The 25158-nt window shown below is 40.5% G+C and overlaps 1 protein-coding gene across 1 annotated transcript in view; it reads right to left on the bottom strand.

The window, feature by feature from the left end:
- Positions 1-25158, bottom strand: part of epha6 (eph receptor A6) — a 294006-nt gene that overhangs the window by 92263 nt on the left and 176585 nt on the right. The window contains exons 4-5 of the mRNA XM_088608898.1: positions 13314-13469; positions 6480-6815 (exon numbers count right to left, since the gene is read on the bottom strand). Of these exons, the coding sequence (XP_088465024.1) occupies positions 6480-6815; positions 13314-13469 (492 nt within the window). The remainder of the gene's footprint in view (positions 1-6479; positions 6816-13313; positions 13470-25158) is intronic.

The following is a 25158-nucleotide window of genomic DNA, read 5'->3' as shown; positions in this document are numbered from 1 at the left end:
GCCCTTTCACTAAAGACTTCATTCTCTGCACCTGTTTCCCATTCCCTGCCCACCTTAAAAGCCAGGCGCTGACGCTCTTCCGGGCTCTGCATCTGATTTCCATATCGTGCGAGTCCGGGACCAGGAAGCGCCTGGTCCCGTTAAGGTTTTAACCTCCGTTCCCGTTCCTGTTCCCCGTCCGCCGGTTCCGACCCGGCCTTCGTGGTTTTAATTCCGAGTTCTGATGGATCTCCTGGTTTTGGACTTACCCTTGCGTTTTGGATACTCTATGGATTACTCTTGGATCGTTCGCCTCGGCCACACCTCCCCCGTGCACCAGCGCACCTTGGACACGCCCCCTGTCTTCTGCCCCGTTTTCCTGCATGACATTTCCCCAGTGTTCCCCCACTTCGTCGGATTGTGTCGTCCGCATAGGGTCCGGAAAGAACTGTTCGTTACAATATCAGCTTCAACAACATGACTGGATAGCTTGCTCTATGAACAACCCTGATTTATTTGTCTGATGTTTGTATCCAAAGTGATTTGAACATGCCAGCAGCCATATCACCCTGCAACTCACAACTGGCAAACAAATGAAGCTCAGCAGGTGTGAGCCTGGTCAGTACCTGAATGGGAGACCTCCTGGGAAAAACTAAGGTTGCTGCTGGAAGTGGTGTTAGTGGGGCCAGCAGGGGGCGCTCACCCTGTGGTCTATGTGGGTCCTAATGCACCAGTATAGTGATGGGGACACTATACTGTAAAAAAGGCATCATCCTTCGGATGAGACACAAAACGAGGTCAAGACTTTCTGTGGTCATTAAAAATCCCAGGGAGTAGGGGTGTCTGGGGATGCTTGGTCACCTTGAAGTACCTTGGTCAAGGGCACAACTGCAGGGTTTTACTTGTGAACTGATTACACAAACTTCCAGTCCAGAACTCTAATCACGCAGTTCCCCATATAATATTTTAATTTTAATTACTACTTATAATTAAGGCAAAGTATAATCTGAAGGGAACATACATGTGACATTTGCAAGTAAGGTTTCTCTAGGTAGTTTCCCTTTGAAATCATACTTTCCACACTGAACTTTTCTGAGATTTTCATATAAAATTCAGAAACAAACCAGTGTGCATAAGAAAATACTCCAAGGACTCTTACCTGTACAGGAACTGGATGCAATTATTAATAAACATGGAGCCACCTCCAGTTTATTCTTGTAACAGAATCAGTATTAAATTGAGCTTCAATATAACTATGCTTACACCACGAGATTACACAAAAACACATAGACATGATACTTCTGAAGATACTTCTGATTTACTTCTGAAGAGTAAATACTATACAGATAGGGTTTTCCAATCAGGAAAGAATCTAAATGTAAGAAAAAAACAGATTATATCCAGGAATTTCCTTCCTTACACTTTTATTTTATGCCTGTAAAACCTCTCACCTGAAAATGCATAATTAAAAAAAGGTGTCTTCAGAACATGCTAATTTATTCATTAAAGAAAAACTTTCATGGATTGGAGAACTCTATCTGTCCTTGATTGCTTCAGTGACATGCACAATTATCCAGCTGCTTCTAATGATTAAAGAAATACTTCTAATTCATGCCACAGCCCCCCTCCACCACACCACCTATTCCCACCCCCCACTCTGTCTTGCTCTCCTGCTCTCTCATATACACACTCTCATGCTAACTCTCTCCCTCTATTTCCCTCCAAGGCATTCATTCTTAGGACCCCGTTCTGGGATTTGCACTTCGTATCAAGACTCTCAACATTCAATTAACTTTCTGGATTCACGGCTGCCGAATCACCTCTGGCTTGTCAATCAAAGTTGTACAGAGGCATGATGGTAGATGCTGTTGGAGAAGCCCCCTCTATGTTCTCATCCCTGGACCCTGAAGAGACTAACCTGGAGCCTGGATCTCCTGGAGCCTGCTCCTGTAACATGGGACACACTAGGGGTCTAGGCCATCAACTCGACAGAACTAATCACAGTTATAATTGTGACAAACAACCAACAATAAACACTACATCTGACACTTGGGATGTGCTAGAGACACAGAAATTAGGAGCTGCTTTTCTGTGGTGCTTTTTTGTGCTTTTGTGCTTTCGAGTAATTACTGTATTAGTGTCTACTTTATTTTATCCTTCAACAATTCACTGTTGTACCTTCCCGGGTAGATAAGGCCTGTTTTTTAGTTTTTTTTCCATTCTCCAGAGGTAGCTCGAGATGCTTCAAGCTTGCTTACACCTTGAAACTTCTTTCCAGGCTGTTTATTCCACAATTGGTCAGAGTGTTACCGTCCCATGACTGTAACTAACTTAAAAAGTTTCCTAATGCGCTATTCTGAATCTTCATCTCTGCTAATTGCATTGCCACTGTTACCAAGTCCACTGGTACCAAGAGTAAAACATTTTGTGTCACATCATGTGTAATGAAGTCATTTGCACCTTATCCTGTTGTCGGGACAAGGCCATTATTAAACTTAGAATTAATTAAAGATTTCTAATAACCTTTGTGCTGCCTTGATTTAGCAGTCTGGTGCCTCTCTGTGTAAGGACATAAAAATGTGGCTAAGAGCTCCCTCTGATAAGAGACAAAGTAAAGATGTATCAAAGCTAAACAGTGTAATGATACAGTATATTGCGCACATGGACTCCATCAAGTCTGTACTTTGTTTTCTTCTCAAACCCACGGGTTCAAGGTCATGATCTATCACCCAGAGGAAGATCCCCCCAATTAGGATCTGTAAGGTGGGTACCAGAACCAAACCCAACAGCATCACAGCCAATCACCGACTTGTCGTATTTTGACAACAAGAACCCAACTTATTTAACTAGTTAACTGTTACCTCAAGAAGACAAACTGTGCAGAGACTGTTTTTAAAGATTTTAACTTTGGCAGAGCTGCCTGAAAGTCATTGCAAACAGCTCTGCCAATGCAAGGTTGGCTCTTTTTTTCTCTCTCTGGCCCTCGGACCCTGCCAGGACAGAAGAAGCAGCTGCCCTGAACCAATCCAGCCAGCTTCATCTTACCAGTGGGAAAACTAACTTATCTTTGAGTATAAATGTCTTTATTTAAAGTATAACTCTCAGAATTTAACTATTATTCCAAACAGACAGGATGCTTAGTTCATGACAGTACTGTATGTGCATATTTACTTGTATGTGAATATCAATGTGATGTAATTATATGAGAAAGATAGAACCTAAGATTAACACAGTAACTACACAACCCCCTCTGCACACATCAAGTCTACTAGGAAATCACCTTCCTGATGAGACCTGTTTCTGTTAGGGCTTAAACATATCTGGATGTTTAAGCATATCTTCATTTAATCAGTTAGACCAAAAGCTGGTGTGAGTTCATGTTTGAGATATTCCTCTGATGTGCAGCTTATATAGAGACTTACAGAATGTATCTACTTACACACTGATACAAAGCTGTCTTCAAAGTATTTTCGTATACCAAAATAATATGGTGTTGTACAGCACATCACGTCCTTCAGGTACATCCACAAATGTCCTCTTAGTTGTAAAGGATAAAAGACTAGAGTGTGGCACTATCAAGTTGTAACCACCCTGAAGCTTCTCATTTTTAGACTTGTAGTACTGACATCTGGGCTGTCTCATTTCTTCTTTCACTAAGTTTCTATTTGCATAAGACATCATTGGCATAAAGTCTTTTAAAAGACGTTAAGTTACCATGATAAAATGCCATTCTGGATTTTCTAACAAACCAGAAATATTAATAACATTTTCCACAGTATACAGTATACTGTATACAGTACATGCAGTCTAGGAGCCATGTTTTTAAATCTACTTTTTAACATTCAATTTGACTCATTTTGTTATGTGTTTGAATCAACACTGTTAATTTAATATTGAGAAATGTCTTTTGCTAACAATGTGGCTTTAATCCATATGAAATGATGCTTAAGCTTTAGCTACAATTCATAAAAAAGACTTCAGACTTCATCATGAGAAGATCTGAATGTCTTAAGAACACTAATTTCAGAAGACCTTACTGTAAAAAAAGCTGTGCACTCTACCTCCAAAACTCTTCAAGTCACAAAGGATCATAAACCTAATGCTTTGAGAATGGTTTCATGAATAGCAAGGTCATACTTTGTACAAATAAGAATAAGATATGGAAAGGGTATTCAAAATGCAACAAATGCTACCAGTTCTAGTGTTCATAAGCAGTGTTTTTATTTTAAATGCCTCTTTGGATTTAAATTATTAATTATTAATGAGAATATAACAAATGTAATTTTATACAGTTCAAGTTTCTGAAGGACAATAATGCTTTTAGTCTTCTTATTTGTATTTTCATGAGCAATAAAATCTGAACATGGTGCCTTTGAAATAGAAACACCATAATCTAGTAGATACATGTATTTCTCCAGGTATTATTCTCATTTTTAAAATGGGAAAAGATTTACAGGCCAATGCATTTCGCTGTTAATCCTTGTGTGATATCAATTATTTGCCAGTCAGTTACATATAAATATAGATTGAATACACTTTCATATCTTTGTCGCAAAATAATGTGCATGTTTTAACTCAGATCAAAGCTAGGTACAGAAGTTGTGAACAGAATCATGGTCTATAAACCACAACATCATTGAAATGTGCAGTTTTACAGGTGAAATCATCAGTATGAAACAAAATGTTAGTATAGAGCTGTCTGTAAGGTCAGCAGCAGAGTAAAACAGCACACTTATCAGATAAAATTTACTCCTTTCCATTTAAGATAATCTGAATAAAGGTGATGGACAAAAATATGACATTTTATATTACATAACCTAATTTCTGCTGCTAAAAATAAAATTGCTCATTTCTACTAGATGTGCTTACACTTGACATTTGAAATACTGAAGTGCCCATTCTCTTTCCTTTATTTATAGACATTAGACTCAGCTTTTTGATAGATACTGTACAGCTTGTTAATCATGTACTGTACCAGCTAAATTAATCCCCTCTTCTTATATAGGGTACAACGTCTGTTAAACTGATAAACTAACACAAGTTTTGCAGGATCAGATATTAGCTGGAACATAAAGTAAGTCTGAGTGTTCTGTGATTGTGGGTGTACAGTATATGTGCATTGTGTAGGCGGTCATAATTCAGCTTTTTAACCATGCTGTCAGACATGGAATTTTACATAATCTGAATTTATATTCCAAGTACGAGCTCTTTGTGCATCTTGTATGACTTATCTGGGCAGCATAAAAAATAAATATAAAACAAAACACAAGAGAGGAATTGCATTATAAATTGACAATCATTCATTCTTTAATATACCAACTGTTGCTAACCTTCCATTAAGTTCAGTACTAAATTCATACAAAAGTAATCATAATTTTCATTAAGGCTGCAATTCACTTTTCAAAGTACTGTACCTCAAAATGTAATAGATAAGCATAAACATCTCAAGTCAGTTCCCAATGTAATGTAGAGTAGGTTCACTGGTATATTCATTTTAATACAATTAACATATCATAAATTTTTTCTCATAAATAAACCAATTATGAGGCAGAATGACAGGTTTTGTATAGTGTTACTATGAAAAGACGTCCACTTTGCATTTTAATTGTACTCATTGCAAGTAGTTCTTTGACAGAACAATCTTCAAGTGTGCTTGGTCACATGACCCTACTCATTAACTCAAAAGATTGTACTCCACTGTGGAAATTACCTATTGTCTGTATGCATCAGAAAGCGTGGTAATGGTTTCACGCTAGTTTAACGTACAGTAATTGAGGTGAACACTAGGACACCAATAACTCTTATTTCAACAAACATTATAGATCATTTCAAACAGACACTCAAGGGCAGGGACAGTTACCTAATCAGTCCCAATGCTGTACTTCAAAAAAGATAGTTTTTCCTCCAAAAGTAGCAACCCCTACTGTAATATCAGACAAAGCTTTTTTGATTTTCCCTCTAATTTCAATGATTTCTTACAATGTAGCATATTAAAAAAGGCTACACATGCAGTATTTGAATGTGATTATGTCTCATTACATAGTAAAACTAACCAAATATTACAGGTCTGTGAGTTTTTTATTGTGTTATTTTTAACAAGTAAGCAAAAATGCTTTTTAAGTCAACTGAGACCATATTCTCATTTACAACATTTATCTGATGACCTAATTTTCAAGCAGAATTTGACTGGACCAGAAACTGGACTGAAACACCTTGCTCCAATGTACTGTACAACACCAGAGTCCCATCATTAACTAAGCAGGCAAAAATATATTTTTTGTGTATATACTGTACAATTATTGTCCTCAGAGCTTGATTGGACACTAAGTCTGATGTTATGTACAGTATGTTACAGTATCTTTATGTTGTTAGCAGACTATTTTGTAATAGGGGCAAAATTTCACTGCTACCTTTCAGATGTTTTCAACACCTCTTTCATTTATGTCCCATGCCTTCAGCCAGACAGTGTTATGTGTGTCGGCACAATCATCATGACTCACCTCCCTGGTCCGTGGTGATGGTGATGGCAGTGACCGGCCGGGGGAAGGAGCTGAACTCAGACACTCCATTGAGGGACTCGATCTCAAAGGTGTAGTTGGCGTGGGCGGTGAAGTCCAGCACCGTGACTGAGGAGTTGGTCAGGCCCACGGGCCGTGGCACGAAGCGCAGGTCCCCGCCACACAGCTCACACTCCCGGGGCCCTGGGCCACACTTCTTGCACAGGACGTTGTAGGTCAGGTCCTTCCTGCCACCCATATCGCTGGGCGGGCTCCACTCCAGGAACAGAGAGGTCTCGTTGATGTTGAAGATGACATTCCGTGGGGGGGACGGAGGCCCTGGGAAAGGGGATTAAGATTACATGTGTTGGATAAAAATAAATACTGATGACAACATCGGTTATGGAGGGATTGATGTGATGTACTGACAGTAAAGACCAAATAATTTGCCAGCTCCATACTCACCACATGATGACCCAGCAGCCCTGCACATTTGATAAAATATCAAAATCAAAATCAAAAATAGCAAAATCTTTTACTATTAAAAGCCTTTTTCAAAACTCTGCTCCACATTGATTCTTTCCATGCAGAGAAGAGAAGTTAAAAGAAGTAGGAAACAACATGTTGTGTTAAGAAGCATACCCTCTAATTGGGTAGTTGTAAGCAGCGGTGTACCACAGGGTTCTGTCTTAGGTCCATTGCTCTTCCTGATCTATGTACAGTCTATCAATAGTTCCTGATTCTGATAAACAGTAGTTAGCAAACTAATTAGGTTTGCAAATGATGCAAACTAAGGAAGGGTGGCAAAATAAAAATGGCATCAAGGAAATGATAAAATGTTGAATTGAAAGTCATGGATGGACTTTGCCAATGAAATTTAACAAAGTGATCCATACTGGAAGTAGAAACACACACAGCACACTCTGCATGGGTGATTGAGGGCTGCAGGAAGCTACACACAAAAGGGATAATGATTATCAGTTGTCCTCATCAAGGCAACGAGGAGCAGGAGAAAAAAAAATTCACACAATGTTTGGATACACTTCAAAAATTGTGGGAAATTTAAATCAAGGGAAGTCATGTTCACGCTTTATAATGCTTTAGTAAAATCTCATTCATAATTTTGTGTTATGATTTACTGCAGTTGCCATACCACAAAAAGATATTAAAGCCTTAGAAGGAGTTAAATGAATAGCAAAAATAATGATTCCTCGTGTCAGGGGATAATTATATAAGGACAGGTTAAAGAAGCTAAACCTCTTCAGACTAGAGCAAAGGCGATTAAGTGGCGATTTGATCCAAGTATTGTATATGAAGTCTTAAATTGTATAAATTAGGTCAACACAGCAAAGTATTTCACACTCGGCAGTGTAATGAAAACACGGTGTCACAATTTGAAATTGAAAATGGAATTCATTTAGGATGGAGAATAGGACATGCTGGACTCTTTTAAGAAATGTCTGCATAAAAGTTTAGATTCACTTAGTTATGGTGTTGAGACAAAGCTTGTGAATGCCAATATGATTATGGGCATTACAATTTCTAACCTTGATAGCCTTGTTCAACTTAAAACTGCTATTTCTTAAATAACCAAATGGGTATATACTGTATTTACAAAAGCTTTGTACTGTAAATATATTTTATTTACTCAGGAACAAGTAATAGGTTTATTCCATGCTGAAAAAAAGAAGAAAGAGAACACAACATTTCGGCCATGGAGCCTTCTTCAGGTGTGAGAGAGACAGGGCAGTAGGCAAAGGTAAAGTAGCGGGAGAACAAAGGTGAGAGAAGGTTCTTAACGACAGACTACTGTTCTTTTAAATTTTCTCCATTCATTGGAAGTTTCATTTCACACCTCTCTGCACCCATTCTGACTTCACACCTCTTGATTGGCCTCTCTTTCTGTCCCCTGCTCCCGCCTCTCACTCCTCCTCCCTCCCAACCTTTGTTCTCCCGCTACTTTACCTTTGCCTACTGCCCTGTCTCTCTCACACCTGAAGAAGGCTCCACGGCCGAAACGTTGTGTTCTCTTTCTTCTTTTTTTTCAGCATGGAATAAACCTATTACTTGTTCCTTTGCAGCTTACGCATGCTGACGCAGCTACCCACCTGAACTATTTTATTTACTCTATGACTCTACTTTTATATGTACATACTGTATGTTTTTTCAGTGAAATGTTATATAAAAGAGATAATAAGGCCAGTGTTTTGGAAAGGTTTGCCCTTGAATCTGGAAACCTAGTGCACATTATACAAAAGGTGACCTTTAACCTTACAATTGTACCACTTGAGCTCGTAATGAAGTTATCAGACACCTGAGCATCTTAACCACATAGTCCCCTTCCCTTATATTTTCCCAATTATGCACTGAATGGGAACTGAAACACAATTGTCAGGTAACGTCTCTCTCAAACAGTCAGGAATCCATAAAGTGTCTATCTAGGATCTAGGAGGCAGGTGACAGGTCATTCTTTTACTTTATCTCAGGCTCTGAGGGGGATGTAAAGTGCTCTGTCCAGGAGAATCAAGGAAGGCGCATAATAGCTTCTCTACTAACACGTCACATGAATGAAAATGATTTTATTGCTTTTAGAAAATGAACAGAGCACTTGCATTAGACAGAACCTACAATTTACTGCTACAGTATTAGACTATTTGGTATAGACAACCCATGTTTGCATTGGTTTCCTCCAGGTGCTCTGGCTTCCTTCCACTGTCCAGAGACATACTGGCCAGTTAATTGGCATTTGGGAAAATTGGCCCTGGTGTGAGTTTGTGCCTGTGTCTGTGTGCCCTGCAATGGATTGGCATCCCATCCAATGTGTATCCTGCCTTGGATACACATTGGACAGGCTCTGGCTCCCCTGCTACCCTGTACTGGATAAAGCAGTTAGAAAATGGATGGATGGAACTGTATGTCCAACCTTAATATACTTTTCAACTCAAGTGATGACTAGGTGGTGCTCCATATAAATCCTTTGAGACAGAGGATCTTTTTGCCCAGGGCAGGTAGGAAGTACTAAGAGGCAGAGAAGTACCTGAAATTAGTGGAGCATCATTTAACAAACATTTTCAAAAATATTATTCTCCCCTTTGCTGAAACTAATTAAAAATTGAAGCCTCAATTAAACAAGAAAATAAATTAAGCCTCTGAATGCAATTAGGATAAGGGCTTAATTAAAAGTGAATTGTACTGAATCCTGAAGTAGTATAAGAGATATGTATGGCTGTTCTAATTACAGGCGATTTAATATTTAAATTGGTTGGAATGCTTAATTGTAATCATTGGATTAATTTCACTTAATTGGATACCTCATTGTGCAGTTCTCAATAGATGTAGTGGCAGAGTGTCCTTTGTAAGCAAAAGGTCACACTAAACCAAAGAGACACATTTATTTTGCAATTTAGAAGCTGAGCTCTTCTTCTCCCAGTAATGATGGTGCTTTTAAACAAACATGCACAAGCTCCTTAAAAAGGACTAGATGCCTTAATGAAAGCTCTTCAGACACAAAGTGAGAAAACTGTGCTGGAGAAAGATCCCCACAGTGTGTCTGATCTTTCCAATAGGCTAATCATGCATTTTTGTCATTGCTGCTTGACAGAGATCTCTATCGAGAATATAACCAGTGCTACCACTTCAGGATATCAGATAATCTAAATGGATTTGACATCTGTCATATTAAGAAAAAGACATGCTTCTTCAGGCCAGCAAGTTTAATGTTTCTCCCAAAGCTTCTTTTCCTGCAACTTCTGACGTCCCAGTGCAGAGAGGTTTAAAAACAAACATGATAAAAGCCATCTGAAAAGCCAGACGCTCCTCATCAATTTTATAGACATGTTCTTACTGCTAAAGTTCATCACATCTGGCTTATTTTTCATAATTTCGACTTGCTGAATTTCATTGAGCAAAAATTATTGTATCAAACATATAATTTTAAACATTTGTTTTAGGGAATTTTTAAAAATGTAAGTCTGAATACTTTTTCTTACTGTGGTAGTAAAAGATACCGCAATTCACATATGATCACACTTCAGGCCAAGCATAATTTCCCTACTGGGCATATTGGGGGTAAACTGTAAAAATAGTCTTACGCAAACCAAATAATTCACATTCATCTAGTGTGCTTTGTGCCTGAAGGATGAAAAAGAAGCTGCTGGCTGCCAATCACTCTCGAGAGCGAAGTAATAAGCCCTCTAGCATCCATCTGTTCACAGCCAGACCCATAAGCCACAGTGACTGGAAGTCTGTTCAGCAATGGCCTCTGCTTTGTCTCTGCCCTGCTGCATCTGAAGTACAACAGGCTGCCCGTATTAAAAGCATCATGTCATCTATAAATAACCTTTACTCAAGATCACAGAGCACAACACAATGGGCCATTGTAAACAACTAGCCAGAATGCCACTTTGTTCTTTTACAGGACTGATCTGGCTGCTATCGCAGATCTTTCTTCCAGGAGCATTCTAGCAGCCTTAGTACATTGTCCATCAAATGAAGCATCCAAGCTAACACACGTTCTACCATGAAATTCTACAGCTCTCTATTCTGCCAACCTTTGAACATAAAGCAGAAAACATTTTTGGCTTTATTTTGGCCTTCTCATTTTATATGTATCCAAATCATTTTTATATTTGTGATATACGTACAGTCATTGTTAGATATATTCTTCATTGCATACTTACAAAATAAAAGTTGTCAGAAAATGTCAGAAAGTATAGAAATCCAATTAAACATTAAGTTTGTGGACATGATGTTGTGCATCACGCTGTAAAGTAGGTCTCTTATCTGAATATGTAATATGACAAAGAGGCTGCTGTTTTCAATAATTAGTCAAACGTTTTGGCCATATTCACTAACATACAGTAAAAGGCAAGTACAGTACTTGTACCGAAGATGGAGTTGTAATAGATTGGTGCCTGGTAGTCAATTTACAAAAGTTTTTCCAAATGAGAACATGCAATTACTCTAAACTCCAGTTTGGAATCCTACGTAAACACTGAATACTTTTCACTGATTAAACTATAATTTAGAATAATCTAATTTTAAAAATAAACTACTTTCTACGAGTTAATAAAGTGCCACAATATGACTCCAATTGTTTATTTTCATGACAGATCACTTTTTGTATACTGCACAGTACATGGCTTTGTAACCACCTGCAAAGTCTTATGCATCACCCTATGTAAGCTTCTGAGAGTCTTTTGTTCATAAAAGAGCTTCATTTCAGGACTAAAATGCTAAAACGTTGAAAAGCAACACAGTCAGTGACAATAGCTGAATCTGAGGAACACAACTGTGAGCCTGAAGAGACCAAAGACCAGCTACCTTCGCACTCAAGGACCCTCACACCAATTTACATGGCGATTAAATAGCTTTTAATTGCTGATAAATTATTCCAGCTAAACTGTGATTTCATGCAAATATTAAGCTGTAATGACACACAGTGAATCATTTATGAAGATTCAGAACTCAGAACAATGAGAGACAATTAATTCTAATTCTAAGACTCTACAAAATTATATGTCATCCAGGCTTTATGAATGCAGTCTGATTGCATTGTTATCATTTATAAATTATACGACCATCATGCAGAAAGCAGGAACACTTGGCAGCCGCTGGTTGTATACCAACGAGCTGAATTCAGCTTCTTTTAAAATTGAGACTTCGTCTTAAGGCACAGTTGGCCAAACCGAATTAATTTATTTTGGACAGTTACTGCTGTGCTTGAGGTGTGTTCCTTTTTTAAAGACGATAAGATTAAAACGCATTTTATATTTTAAGTAAATCCAATTTGGTTAATAGTTTTTGTCTTTATTTACTAAAATTTGAGTTGACATCAAACCATTCAAACAACAATTCTTAATATTAAGTAACCAAATGGTCTATAGTGCATCAACACCTACAGGCTGGTACCATAATAAAGTACCAGTACTATCTATTACCTCTAATGGGGAAGGATGTATATTTTTGGTTTATCTGGCTAATGTTAAACACCATTTGTAAAGTGTACCATGGACTCTACAGCTAAGGAGGAATTTCATAGTTTAAAACCATGAACAACAAATAAAAACAAACTTGTAGCTCCAGACTTCAAAGCCCTCACTGCTTATTAGACTCCCAAGGGCTTTGTAAAACATGAGTTGTGTGTTGTCCTTTTTCCTTTTTTCTCTTGATTAGTTGATACACCACTGACTGGTCTGTATGAAAGCAACTATACCACTTACTGAGTGTCTCAAATCTAGTTTGTAACCACACCAGCGATGATTTACTCTGCTTTGTAAAGTGTTGGAACTATTTATGTTTAGTGTTGTACTGCATGTTCTTCTCAAAGTTACTGCATCAAATGAGGCACCTTTTAAAGAAACCACATGCTTTGAAATGCTGATTTTTGCAATGGATTTAGTTCAATACATTTGAGTCAAAAGAATGCCTGCTGTCTGATGAGGTCAGTGGCCACAGAACAAGGAACTAAAGGGCTTCATTATTTTTCATTAGCGGTGGCTGCTCTCCTGCTGCTCCTTGGTCCTCTAAGACTTCTCATTTTGTGGGCACGCAAAATACAATAAGCTATGAAGATAAAATATTAAAATGTTGCAATCTATTTGTACATGCGTGGGTGGGGATTTTCAGCATGTGTGCAACCTGAGCTTTAAAAATTTGCAAAGCTTGAAAGACTCTCATAGACTGACTGACATAGGCAAGACTGAACTTGCAGACGACGTAAAAACGATAATGATGATAATTATATCAGAAATATCAGTGATAATTATATCACTTTTGTTATCTCAAAGGTCATCGCTCTGAAGATCCAGGAAAGGCAGATTGGAAGTGATTGCTTACTCGTGCAGGCCATGGTCGGGGGGTCTTTCTCTGCCCTGAAGTACCCCTTTTCGCAGTGGCAGAACGGGGCGCTCTCGTCGTAGCTGAAACTGTGGGGTGGACACTTGGAGCACTTGATGTTCCCAGCGAAGGCCTTGTAGAACCCGGTTCTGCAAGCTGATGGAGAACAAAAACCCAAGTCAAGAACAGAGCTTGCCTGCTTCTCCCAATGATTATTGGGAGATTATTCATTCGTATGTCCACAGTACTGGGAGTAAGTATGGAAAGACAGGAAATGACATTATAGTTTTTAAATTGAGTTTTGCGTAATATGAAATGTTACCTGATATCGTACAGGTATCCATATTGTTACATAGCATGAAATATGTGACTTGTAGAGTGGTAGTATTTTTGTTACTATTGTTGGACAGTGACTTTAACCTCAGTGTCTGAAAGGGTCAGACATGTAGTAGATCTGACTGGCTGGCCTGTCAGGAATTAAAATAACTCCTGGTCTGTCTCGATAATATTTAAATGAATCTTTCGACTCCTGGGATCTCTGGTTATGCTGGAGAGCCTGTGAAGACTGGTGTCATCACAGTTAAATCCCTATTATATGGGGTTCATTGTCTACATCTGAGTGAATTTTAGGGGTCCTTAGGTAGAAACTCAGAGGGGGATACCACTGTGGAGAAAGGGTGAGGATCAATGGGGGGATCGTGTGGAGTGGGGAACACTGATTCTTAATGTTTTTTATTTTTGTTAAATGGGATAGGAAAAATTGTGTTTTTTGGTAACTTTCTTCACTTCTACAAAATAAGACAGTGAAATTATAACAATACTAAAAATGGTACAGGAAAGCTATAAAGAATAGAACACACTGTATGTTGTATAAGTGGATGTCAGAATTTTTGCGTTTGTGACGAACAGAAGCCAGAAATTTAAGTTCTCTGCTAGCAAAGTAATGGTTAGTCTATTATTATAGAAATTTAGAAGAACTTCAGATCCTTATTACCATATACTGTGGGATTAACACAAGACTCTGCTAATTTGAATTTTAAAGCCTGTCAGATTTCACCCTGAATGACCAGGGCTTTAAGGGCTGAGTAATGAGCCTGTTGGCGTCTCTATTCCATCTGTTCTTCTGGCCATTTAGTGAACTATAATTGATAGGGGAAGCAAACGTACCTCTCCTATATACATCATTAATTTATTCATCAGATCCTTCATTTCTGTAAGCAACGTCTTTTTCATAAGGTAGCATGACCCAAGAAGACATAGGATATGGCGTTGAAACAATTTAATTGACACATGAAGAGCTCTCACTGATTTCAGAAACAATTATGATAAAATCCCAAATGATACTGCATGTGTGTCGCAGCATGGCCAGCTACTGTATGAAGTGTGTCTCACCACTTCCCAAGATGTCAGAGACAGTTGTGGTCATTCGGCACCTCAAACTTGTGGGTTTGGCAAAATACTGTTGTGTTAAAGACATGGGACTGGTTGGAAACTGATGCCATTTGGGAAAAGCAAGCACTCCTTGTCTGTATAGTATGTGGTAATCCTGTTATTCCACTTCGGAGCTCAGACATTTCTTTTTAAAAGAATTCAACAACCTTAAGTCCCTTTGAGCACTGCCCGTGCTGTGCAACTTTGTGACCAATTTCAAAAACATGCATCATTTACTACTGCAAGAACAGAGGCAAGCATCCTCTGCAACCTGCTACTGTACATCTGCCTAAACCAATTTGGACACCTGTGTTTCCCTTATTCATTGCTGTGTGGTTATTAGCCCTTTGGTTATTAGGTCCTTTTCGGATGTAGAAATTGAAATAAATGTCACATTAGGCTGGAGCACAAAGGAACTCCCGCCCCTCCTACTTATTTTTGTCTGCCGCTCTTAGGAGGAATGTCACCAAAATGAATATTATTTCACAGCCTCCCTGGTCCCTTGTTAATTATATCAAAGGGTTCTGAGACAAAGGCCCTCGCCCCTGTGAACGTTTAGAGAATCCTACCCTTCCATTACCTGTCACCATACACATCGATTTAACAAGGTAACACAAGTGAGAGCGATTTGAGGGCTTCACCTTGAGATGCTAAGGGCCCCGTGCCTTGCATTTTTCTCCTAATAAACTAATGAGTAAAACTGAAGCCCTCAACCCAGCACTCTCTGTGCACGATGCTAACAGTCAGGAGAGGCTGAAATGCAGTAGTGTTGTTATGGCAAGCAGCACCTTTTCTAGAAACCAAGGTTAGATGTTCTATTAACCCCCTGGTGGTAAAAGTACCTTGGTGGGGAGAGCAGCCATCAGTGGTGAAAGCATTCATTTTTCTTTCTATGAAGTTGCTGGTAAATAACTAATCTCAGTTGTGTTTTTCATTCGCCCTTGAACAACAGACAAATGATTTGACTGACAAGAGAGACCTTTTCTGCTTTTGGAATTCTGAAAAGATTTATTCTTTTTTTTTCTTAACCATGAGAGATCCCTACCTGTTCTTTTAAACAAATTAGACTCAGTCAGTAATGTGTTTGCAAAAAGAGTAGCTGATCAGTTATAAGGATCGGTATGTCAGACTTTGTTGTTAATAGCTGACACTGAAAAATGAAAAAGAAGCTATACATAGTACATTCATCCATCCATTTCCTTAATGCTTCTTCCAATTCGGGTTAAGGGTGTACCTTAGCCTATTGCAGCAAGCAAAGGGCGCAAGGCAGGGTAAACCCTGAACAGGACTCCATCACAAGCCACAAAGACAGACACGTACATAGTCACACCAGGGCCAATTTTCCCAGAAGCCAATTAACTTACCAGTATGTTTTTGGACTGTGGGAGGAAACTGGAGCACCTGGAGGAAACTCATGTGAACATGTGGAGAACACACAAACTACACAGGTAGCACCCCATGGGCAGTAATGCTAACCACTGTGTCACCCAATGCTATATACATATGTGACTAAATCATGTGTTTACTTCAGAAACATTTCAAAATTTTCTAATTTTACAGTTTTCATTATTACCTGCAATTTCTACACTGTACATTTTTGCTAAGGATGAAGATTTGCACTTTTTTATCATCGTGCTGGAAGTATTATAACACTTGAGAAAGCTACATTTTCTCCCACCTTTACGCCTATTGTTAAGCCTACAAATAAAAAGGAGGAGAGCATCTGTCTGGCATAAGACCAGGTTGTACAATAACTTTATCACATGCACTCGGTAACACAAGAGAAATTACTCTCAAGTCACAAGAGAGAAAACTGTGGTTGAAGGTTGATAATATGCAGACCTGGGGCTGCCATTTTAAATGTGTGCTCTCTCCAAGGTTAATTAAACTTGGAAAACACCCAAATCCACATTTCTTCCAAGCATTCAGATCCTAGAATGGAATTCCCCTCCTGCATCCTGTAATTTCTAGAGAACTCTGCAGTTTGACATGAACAAGACCTGCAGGTGCAGTTGCAGTGCAGTTTCCTTGGAATGACCGTGTTACTGTCATTTGCGCAAGGCTGGGATCTTTCCAGGTGAGTTTGAAGATGAATGATTTTAAGAGAAGCACAATTCTGCAGCATTTACTAGCAGAACCACATGAACAAATGTTGCAGAATAGTTCAGCTCTTGAAATCAAAGAGGACATGACGAGGTGTAAGCGTGTAAGATGCCACAGAGATACAAACTGCAAGGTTCCGTTCCTTATATCCAACATTTTTTTTCAATTTAGATCTGTGTGCAACTTAAGAAATCCATTACACATTTGCGGACCTTCACTATTATACTTTTTAACCCTTCAGGAAAAAAAAAGCCGTTAGCCTTTTTGAATGTGATGCTTGTCACCACAATTCTCATAGTATTTCATACATGTATACTAGGTGGATAACCTTGGATCATGCTGTAATCCTGGTACATCCTTTTGTGTACCTTCTGTATACACCTTCTGTATATTTCCAATAGTAGACTGGAAACCAAGTTTTGGTTTTTGTTTGAATAAGAACCCAGAGCGGTATCCAAAAGCAGTGGGCACAAGACACAACCACACCCTGGACAGGACACCAGTCCATTACAAGACACAGGACACGACCACACCCTGGACAGGACACCAGTCCATCACAGGGTACGCATACACAGGGACAATTGTGAGACACCATTTAAGCTGTCCAGCAAGCCTTTGAAAAGTGGAAGGAAACTGGAACACCTGGAAGAAAAAATCAACAACTCCATGCTGCCATAGAGAATAAACAAACTCCACAAGAATGTTCCGCAGGCCAGAACTGAACTCAGGACTCAAGAGTTGTGAGATGCAAATAACATGAATTCCTTGTAATATCACAGGAACTTGTTATAGTTACATTATTGATGTGAGTGTTTGTTAGTCATACAAAAGTTTTGAAATGTTATTTACGAATGTGTAAAGTGTACTGCATTGTCAATATTTAGTGGCACAGCTGGTGATTATATTAATCTTGAGATGTGCATTTTAATTGTGTAATGTTATGTTCCAGTGAATACATGAATATGAAAATGCATTAAAAGAAAACAGTGATATTGGGATTTGATTTTAGTCCTGTTTTGATATTTTCTGGCTGTCAGGTTCCTTTTGTAACAAATGTCTCTCAATTTTCCCAGAGAGTGAAGTAAAACAGTTCTGACAGGTGTAAGAGAACGGCACCAGGAGGAACAGTTCCTCCTACTGCTAGTTCGCTGTTTTTCATAGCCTGATGTTTTCTTGGTGAACAGCTGTACCCTCTATAAGAAGTCAGATGTGTCTTCCTAAAGTCAAACACTTTAGTATTACAATGCAGATAACTTCCACTTACAGATGCACTCTGAATTCAGAAATTTCCACCTTTAATATTATGAATGCACACTTAATGATATAGCTAAAACTATTTTCAGCACATTGTAAGGTGGAGCAAAAAATGTAATGTAAATAAAATAACTGAATTTAGATCCACAGGACAGAGATTTAATATACATTATGCAATGTTTTTTTAAGGAAATGGCAGAAACATTTAATAAATGACCATTAATGAAAGACCATTAAAATGTATAGAATACAAGAAGGGAACATTGAGGTTAAAATTGTCTTTGTAAATGTTGTAAATGTCACTTCACCTAAGCTCATCTAGCTGAATATACACAGTACATACAGTATGTATTTACTAATCATGGAGCAACCATTGTAATTTATATATAAAGTACACTGCCCACTTCTCTTCAAATCAGACTGACTAAAGCCCAGTGAATGAGTTACACTGAAGTAATTGGATTGCACATTGCTTATTTTTGCTTTCTTTTGAAAAACAAATCAATAACAAAACACCGGCAATTCTATTTATTCCAGTAGATGCCTCTAGCTTTCAACAAGAAAGCTTCAAAATAGCAGGTGGACACAATCATTTATTTCTCCTGCTAATAAAATAAATGTACACAGTGTGATGCTTGTACGAGTTTCTACAGAAGTATTTAAGCTGGCACCCTACCCTACAGCCTCATTTATCGAATCTTTGCAAGTGTGGCAAGTTTACTATCATAAAGGACAAAACCTACTGCTCTTCTACGGGTTTTCACAGAAACTCCAGGGACTCGCTATCAGCACACAACTGTACACCGTTATAAAGCCTGCCAACAAAACCACAGAGATCCCGTCAGCTTAGCTCTTTGAGAGATAAGTGATGTGCTGTGCAATCGATTAATTAATCAGAGCTGATTGTCAGCATCTCCCTCATTTGAACAGGCCTAAGATGTGTGGCTGAATATTCAATCCTCATTACTTCTCTGTTGCAGAGCTGCGCGCTGTAAAGGAAAGACAGCGGACCCTGATTCTCAGATAGGCTTGAGATGATTTTTTAATTTAATTTCATTCCCATGAAAAGTAATTAATCGAAAATTAGGTCTGATTCCTTAAGGTTCGAGTTCAGTGTGCATCCCCCCATGTCTTTCTTATCTGTCAATATGGGTATAAGTCTGTCATATACCCTGTCAAAAACTGTACATATTTAAAACATTGCCCTCTTTTAGGCTCAATGCAGGCTTTAGAAGTTCAAATCCAAACATGACAGATGAAAAATAGTTTTTACAAATATATGAATAAAAATATGAACGTTAAAGGGTATTTTTGCATGCAGAGATTTTTTTTCTCAATCAGCACTCATTCATATGAAGTTATGGATCTCCCGCACTCCAGTTCCTCTTTTGATATTAAGCCCACAGAGTAGATACTATACATCATGGAAGTTTAAAAAGGTATTTTATGCATGAATGCTTAGAGCTGAACATGCTGCGTAATGACTGTGCAGTTTGATCTTCCAGAAAACTCTTGAGAGGAAGGGATGTGAACAACTGATCCTGCACTCCAAGCTGCAGGTATTCAGAACAGTCTGAGCCCACAAAATATTTTTAAAATACTGTAGGAATCAGACATTTTTAATGGCCCACAATCGGTTTTGGATGAAGTAAGGAGTGGAGTGCAGCGGGTTTCAATGTGGGGGTGGTTACTTTTTCTGTATTTCAGATAAAGGAATAAATAAGTTAATTAAATTCACTTAGGACGTGACATCAAGGGAAACAAATAACATCCTTGATGCATAATCAAATCAAACACAATCAAAATGTGTTTTAACTAAGATTCGGAAATGAGAAGATACATGGAAAAGCCATTCATCCATTTTCTAACCACATCCAATTCAGAGTCATTGGAGCCTATCCCAGCATGTAACCAGTGCAAAGTGGGATACTCCCTGGACAGGACACCTGTCCATTGCAGGGCACACAAAGACACAAACACAGTTCTACACACATACTCAAACCAGTGCCAATGTTCCTAGAAGACAATTATCCTACCAGTATGTTATTGGATTGTGAGAGCAAACTGGAGCACCTAGAGGAAACCTAGGGAGGACATTCAGTATGAGACATCAACATTGCTGTCCTTAGTGTACTGTAGCTCAATAAGATAGAGATGGGCAAATCAAGAAACATGGGCTATGCTGTATGTTTTTGCTGGAAGGGAAAATGTAAGGATTAATCTAGGATTCATGGAGTTCAGTCAGAATCAATGTGAACTTCATGACTTTTTGTCTCAAAGTTCTATATAAGCAATTCATTTACATGATTTCTCAAACCAAGGAAGATTTCAATAGCAGGGTCAACCAGATAGGATGTAACCATTGGCAAGGAAGGAGCTGAAAATGTCAACACAGGCTCTACCTGGCAATATCCATGGTCCAAGTTATTAAGCAGATGAGTGTGTCTGGAATGACAAAGACAGCATTACCAGGAATGGATCCCAAAACTAAAAGTAAATAAAGTCAAGTCATCAAATTCTAATATATATCTCATACCATTTTCACCATGTAGCGGCGAGGCTTAATAATAAGGCAGAATTAAGTGTTTCTGAGCTTTCCCAAATTAGGCCTCATTTCTCTGTTCATCTCTGTGGTGCAGCCACAGAGAAACCATTCATGCAAGGTGATTTAAGGTCCAAGGACAGCTCCCAAAGGGGGATGCACTTAGCTAAGCCTGGCTATCATGATCAATGGTCATCCATTGGTGCCTATCTGTCTAGGGAGTGCGAGTTGGACATCTGGATTGCATTCCTAAGTGTCAGGACTAAGTGACTCATATCTCACCTTGATCAACCAATTAGGGACCGGTAGGGCCGAGTAACCCACGTGGGACTCTGATGCCCATGGAACTTTCAGCCAATCAATGAGCTGAAGTTCCTCCAGGTAAAAACAGGCAACACAGAGAGCCTGAGAGATTCAGATTCAGATTCAACAAGATTCAGATTCGACAAGATTCAGATTCAGAAGGGGATTCTGGAGAGGATTCTGTGGACTGTTCTAAAGGGAATTCAAAGGAGAATTCCAGGGCAGGACGGCCCAGGAGCAGAAGGCTCCCAAGGGCAGGACATTCTCGCAGCGTGCCTCCTGACCATCCTGAGACTCAGCCCGGACAACAACGGAACGGCCAGTGTGTCCGAGTGCCAGAACTTTCCTTTGTTCTAAGAGTCTAGAGTGGAGGTTGCCAGAGAGTAACCAGCAGCAGGCCTCGTGAACAGGTCGGAACTGTGGACAGCTGAATCACTATTCAGAACTAGCTCTTCATCATAAACGAACTGGTCCTCTTCCTGACTTGCTGGGACCCACAGTCATCTTTTCTCCTGTGCACAAACTGTGCTAGTTAAACAACACCAACTAGCCGGTCAGTGAGCATCAGCAGCGCACCGTCGCAAGCCGCACAGCACAGCCTGGCACGGAGCCAGAGAGCGCGGATTGGACAGCAACAGCCTGCAACTGTTTCTTTGTGCCCGCAGGAGATCTGAATCCCCAGAGATTGGATGAGTATTCAACTTCAATGCATTACAGCTCGAGAATTCAATTGTTATCCAAACCAGTTGATATCAATTTAATTCCTAAGAGTTATGTACTTGTTTGAGTATCTAATGTAGAAGTTGTAACCAAGTTCACTTTACGAAACGGTCTTAATGAATGATATACTGAACGTATGTCCTCTTGATATGTGTAACTCTTTGTAACTGACCGAATATATCTTTTGTATTCTGATAACCCTCTCGATAAGATCTGTTAGGTTTATATGCATATTCTATGTATTAATAAATGTATCCTCGTGTATTAGTACCTGTGTGTGCGCGTTGTTTGAGTTATATCGCATGGTTGGATTCTAAAGCCACCAAAAGAATCAACTTTGTGATTTACTGCTACAATTAATAATTGTCTCAGTAAATGCCCAAACCCTACAGAACTGGTGCCTTCAGAGAGCCACTTTTCTTACATTATTTGGCGTCCCTGAACCGGCATAATCTACATTATTTTGGCGTCCCTGGGTGGGCGTGGCAAGACTGAAATGAGTCAACCAAGCGAATAATTCATATAAAACGCCGCGGGTTTCATACACGACAATACAGTGTGCTGAAAGCCGAAAGGAAAAAAAGTTCCCCTTGCTCTTTAAGCAGTGCTTGATTGTTCTGTGATCTTTTGCGATCTACCGGGTTGATTGCATACTTGATTTTGTGGTTTTCGGTGGTAAAACTGTAATTTCGTACTTAAAAGTAATACTCTTTAAGTTTAACGATGGTTGCTAAAAGGTCTGAATTCGAGTCGCTATTAAGCACTCTCTCTAGCAGCGACAGGTCTGACCACGATCTCTTCCATATCTCCGTCAGCGGAGAAGCTAGAATAAATCTCCATTCTCTGAGAGAGCTAGCGAAGGACATAGAGAGATTTGACCCCGCAGTGTCAGAGAATAATATCAAGAGTTATATTCAAGACCTCAGGTATACCCTGCAGTACCTGCCAAACGCCACAGAACAGGAGAAAGTGTTTCTGGTCAGAAAAACTACCAGCAGAGCTGTACATGAGTGGATGGCTAGGCAGATGAAAGAAGTCTGTAATGACTTTGAGCAGCTATGTCATGCACTTATCGAAGAATACAGTGCGTTTATTGACCCGACTGCCGCGATAGCCGCCGCACTTAACATTAAGCACGAGAGAGCAGAGTCCCCTCGCGAATATTACGAGAGACTTAGACGAACTTATTTTGCAGGGCAAATTGATGAGGGTTGCGAAGAGAACACACATTTCAAGGGTTTATTCATTGCGAATCTCCACCCATCAGTCAGAAAGATGATCTTGATGCATATAGATGCACAGACCATGAAAATGACTGATATTAAGAGATTCGTGCAGAAAGCCTGGGAGTATGATGTCCAAAGTCGCTCTGAGCAAAAAGCTGTTAAAGCGACTGTGTTCGCCGTCAGAGCCAGCAGGGTTAATTCCCCCCTGCTCGAAGGAGCACAGGCTCCTGAGCTGGCTAAGCCCCGTTCCAAAGCACTCACACAGGACCGCACCCAGCGTCCTAAGTGCCATGAGAACACCGGGGGAGGGAAAGGGCTAGAAAAAGCTGAACAAAAGGATTCAGTAGCCGCCCGCCTGGCCAGGCTTGAACAAGCTTTATTAGGACAGGGACAACCGTTCCCCAAGGCTGCCGGAAGCGTGAATGAGCTGATACTCTCCACTGGAGGAGGCGGAGACCCGCCCCCTCTCCCTCCCTCAGTCTATCTGATTGAGCGGAAGAGTTCCTGCCTGGATAAGGTTAGCCACTCCCAAGCGAGTGCTGACTCCACCCCTGAAGTCACAGAGCAGGCAGTAAAACAGAGAGGAAAAGCAGGAAGCTTTTACCTCAAGGCTGCCATGGGAGATGTCTTACCCAGTGAGACACTGATTGACACTGAGGTTGAAAGGTGTTTGATGTCACACGGCAAGCTCAAACGGGTAGAAAAAGAAAAGGGCATGCGACTCAGAGAGGAACCTTTGGTGGATCACCAGAAAGGCAAAGTGTGGAAACAGGTCAAGGCTCCTAAGTCTTCTGTACAGAAGGAAAGGGGGGCCAAGAGGCAGACTGTGCTCACACAGTGCCCACCGAACACAGAAGCCCATGCGGAGATTCCTTCTGTTCCCTCTGGACAAGAAATAAAAATATTTTCTTGTTCCCCGAATATACAGGGAAGTCGTGTCCCGGCCGAGGTCTCAACAGCCTCCCTGCCACAGGAGCGGTGCTCCAAGCAGCCGCCTGATCCACCAGGTAAAGCACACACCTTTTACATCCCTAAAGAGGAGCAGATCTCCCCACCTGGCGATGAAAAGGAGCTTTCCCTGTGCACCCTGGCACCCAAGAGGGGTCAGGACCACCACCCCGCAGTGGTGGAAAGGATCCAGATGGCAGGAGAGCAGGTTGGTGATGTAGCCCCCACCCTTAGCCCTGAGAGGTCCTCTATTAGTGAGGATCTGCTTGAGCAGCTGTCACAGGGCCACCGCCAGGTGCCCCTGGTGCAACATTCACAGGTTAGACAGGAGGTCCAGCTGGACGCTGAGACTACTGCGCTGTGGACACACCTGATCCCAGATGCTGATTCCCTCTGCTTTGACCCAGGGAACCTGCAGTCAGGTAACATTATTTCTCACGACTACCAGGTAGTGAGTGAGACTGACCTGATTGTTCCTGCCTCAACGGCAGGGTTTCCAACACACCCAGTCCCCCAGAAGGGACAGGGAATGAAAGCCGAGCCGGTTTTCTTACAGCCACCAGCTCAGTCTGTCAGTCTGAGTCTGACCAACAGTGGTTCAGCCAGACTGGAGCTGGATGGTCAAGTCACCCGCCTGCCAGTGCAGGACATCGCAAAGAGAGGTGTCAGAATCCCCGCCTGCACTGACATGGGCCTGGTGAGTGATAGTAAGTTCAAAGACAGTGAACTAGCTATCCCAGTGCTGGGGCAGCTCCCTGAACCCCTAGCGAGGGAAGGGGGGAGCGAGCAGGTGTCCTACACCTACCCCCAGCAAACAATTGGAAACATGCCGATAGAGGGATTCCTCAATCAGGAAGTGTGCAGGGTGGACCTGAACAGTGAGAATAGGATAACAATCCCAGATCACTCAGGTGCTCCAGATGACCACTCAGCCGAGGGTCAGGCATGCTCCACCACTGCACCACCCCCTGCAGGGTTCCTAGAGCACAGGCATGAACAAATCGAAAAAGCAAATGCCCTGGAAAAGGAGGAGCAGCATCAGCAGCTGCGTCAGATCTCCCCAGATTTCCAGGATGTTGGTGCCCAAGATGCCACATGGCATACTGAGAAAGACACCATGTACACGCTGCACCAGCTTAGAAAGGCAACAGTCACTCAGAAGGAGATGACTGGGATCAGCCACCCGAAAAGACTTTTGGGAGGACTGATTGCTGCCGCCACTGTTGCACGTTTGCTTTTTCTGGTAGGTTTGTGTGCTACTGGCACTCTCACCCTGACTGCCCCAAGAAGGCAGGTGTCAGAGAGGCCAGAGGGTAGT

Source organism: Lepisosteus platostomus, chromosome 2, assembly GCF_059453375.1.
Source record: "Lepisosteus platostomus isolate fLepPlt1 chromosome 2, fLepPlt1.hap1, whole genome shotgun sequence".
In the NCBI taxonomy this organism is placed as follows: Eukaryota; Metazoa; Chordata; class Actinopteri; order Semionotiformes; family Lepisosteidae; genus Lepisosteus; species Lepisosteus platostomus.
This window is presented reverse-complemented; position numbering and strand designations above follow the sequence as displayed.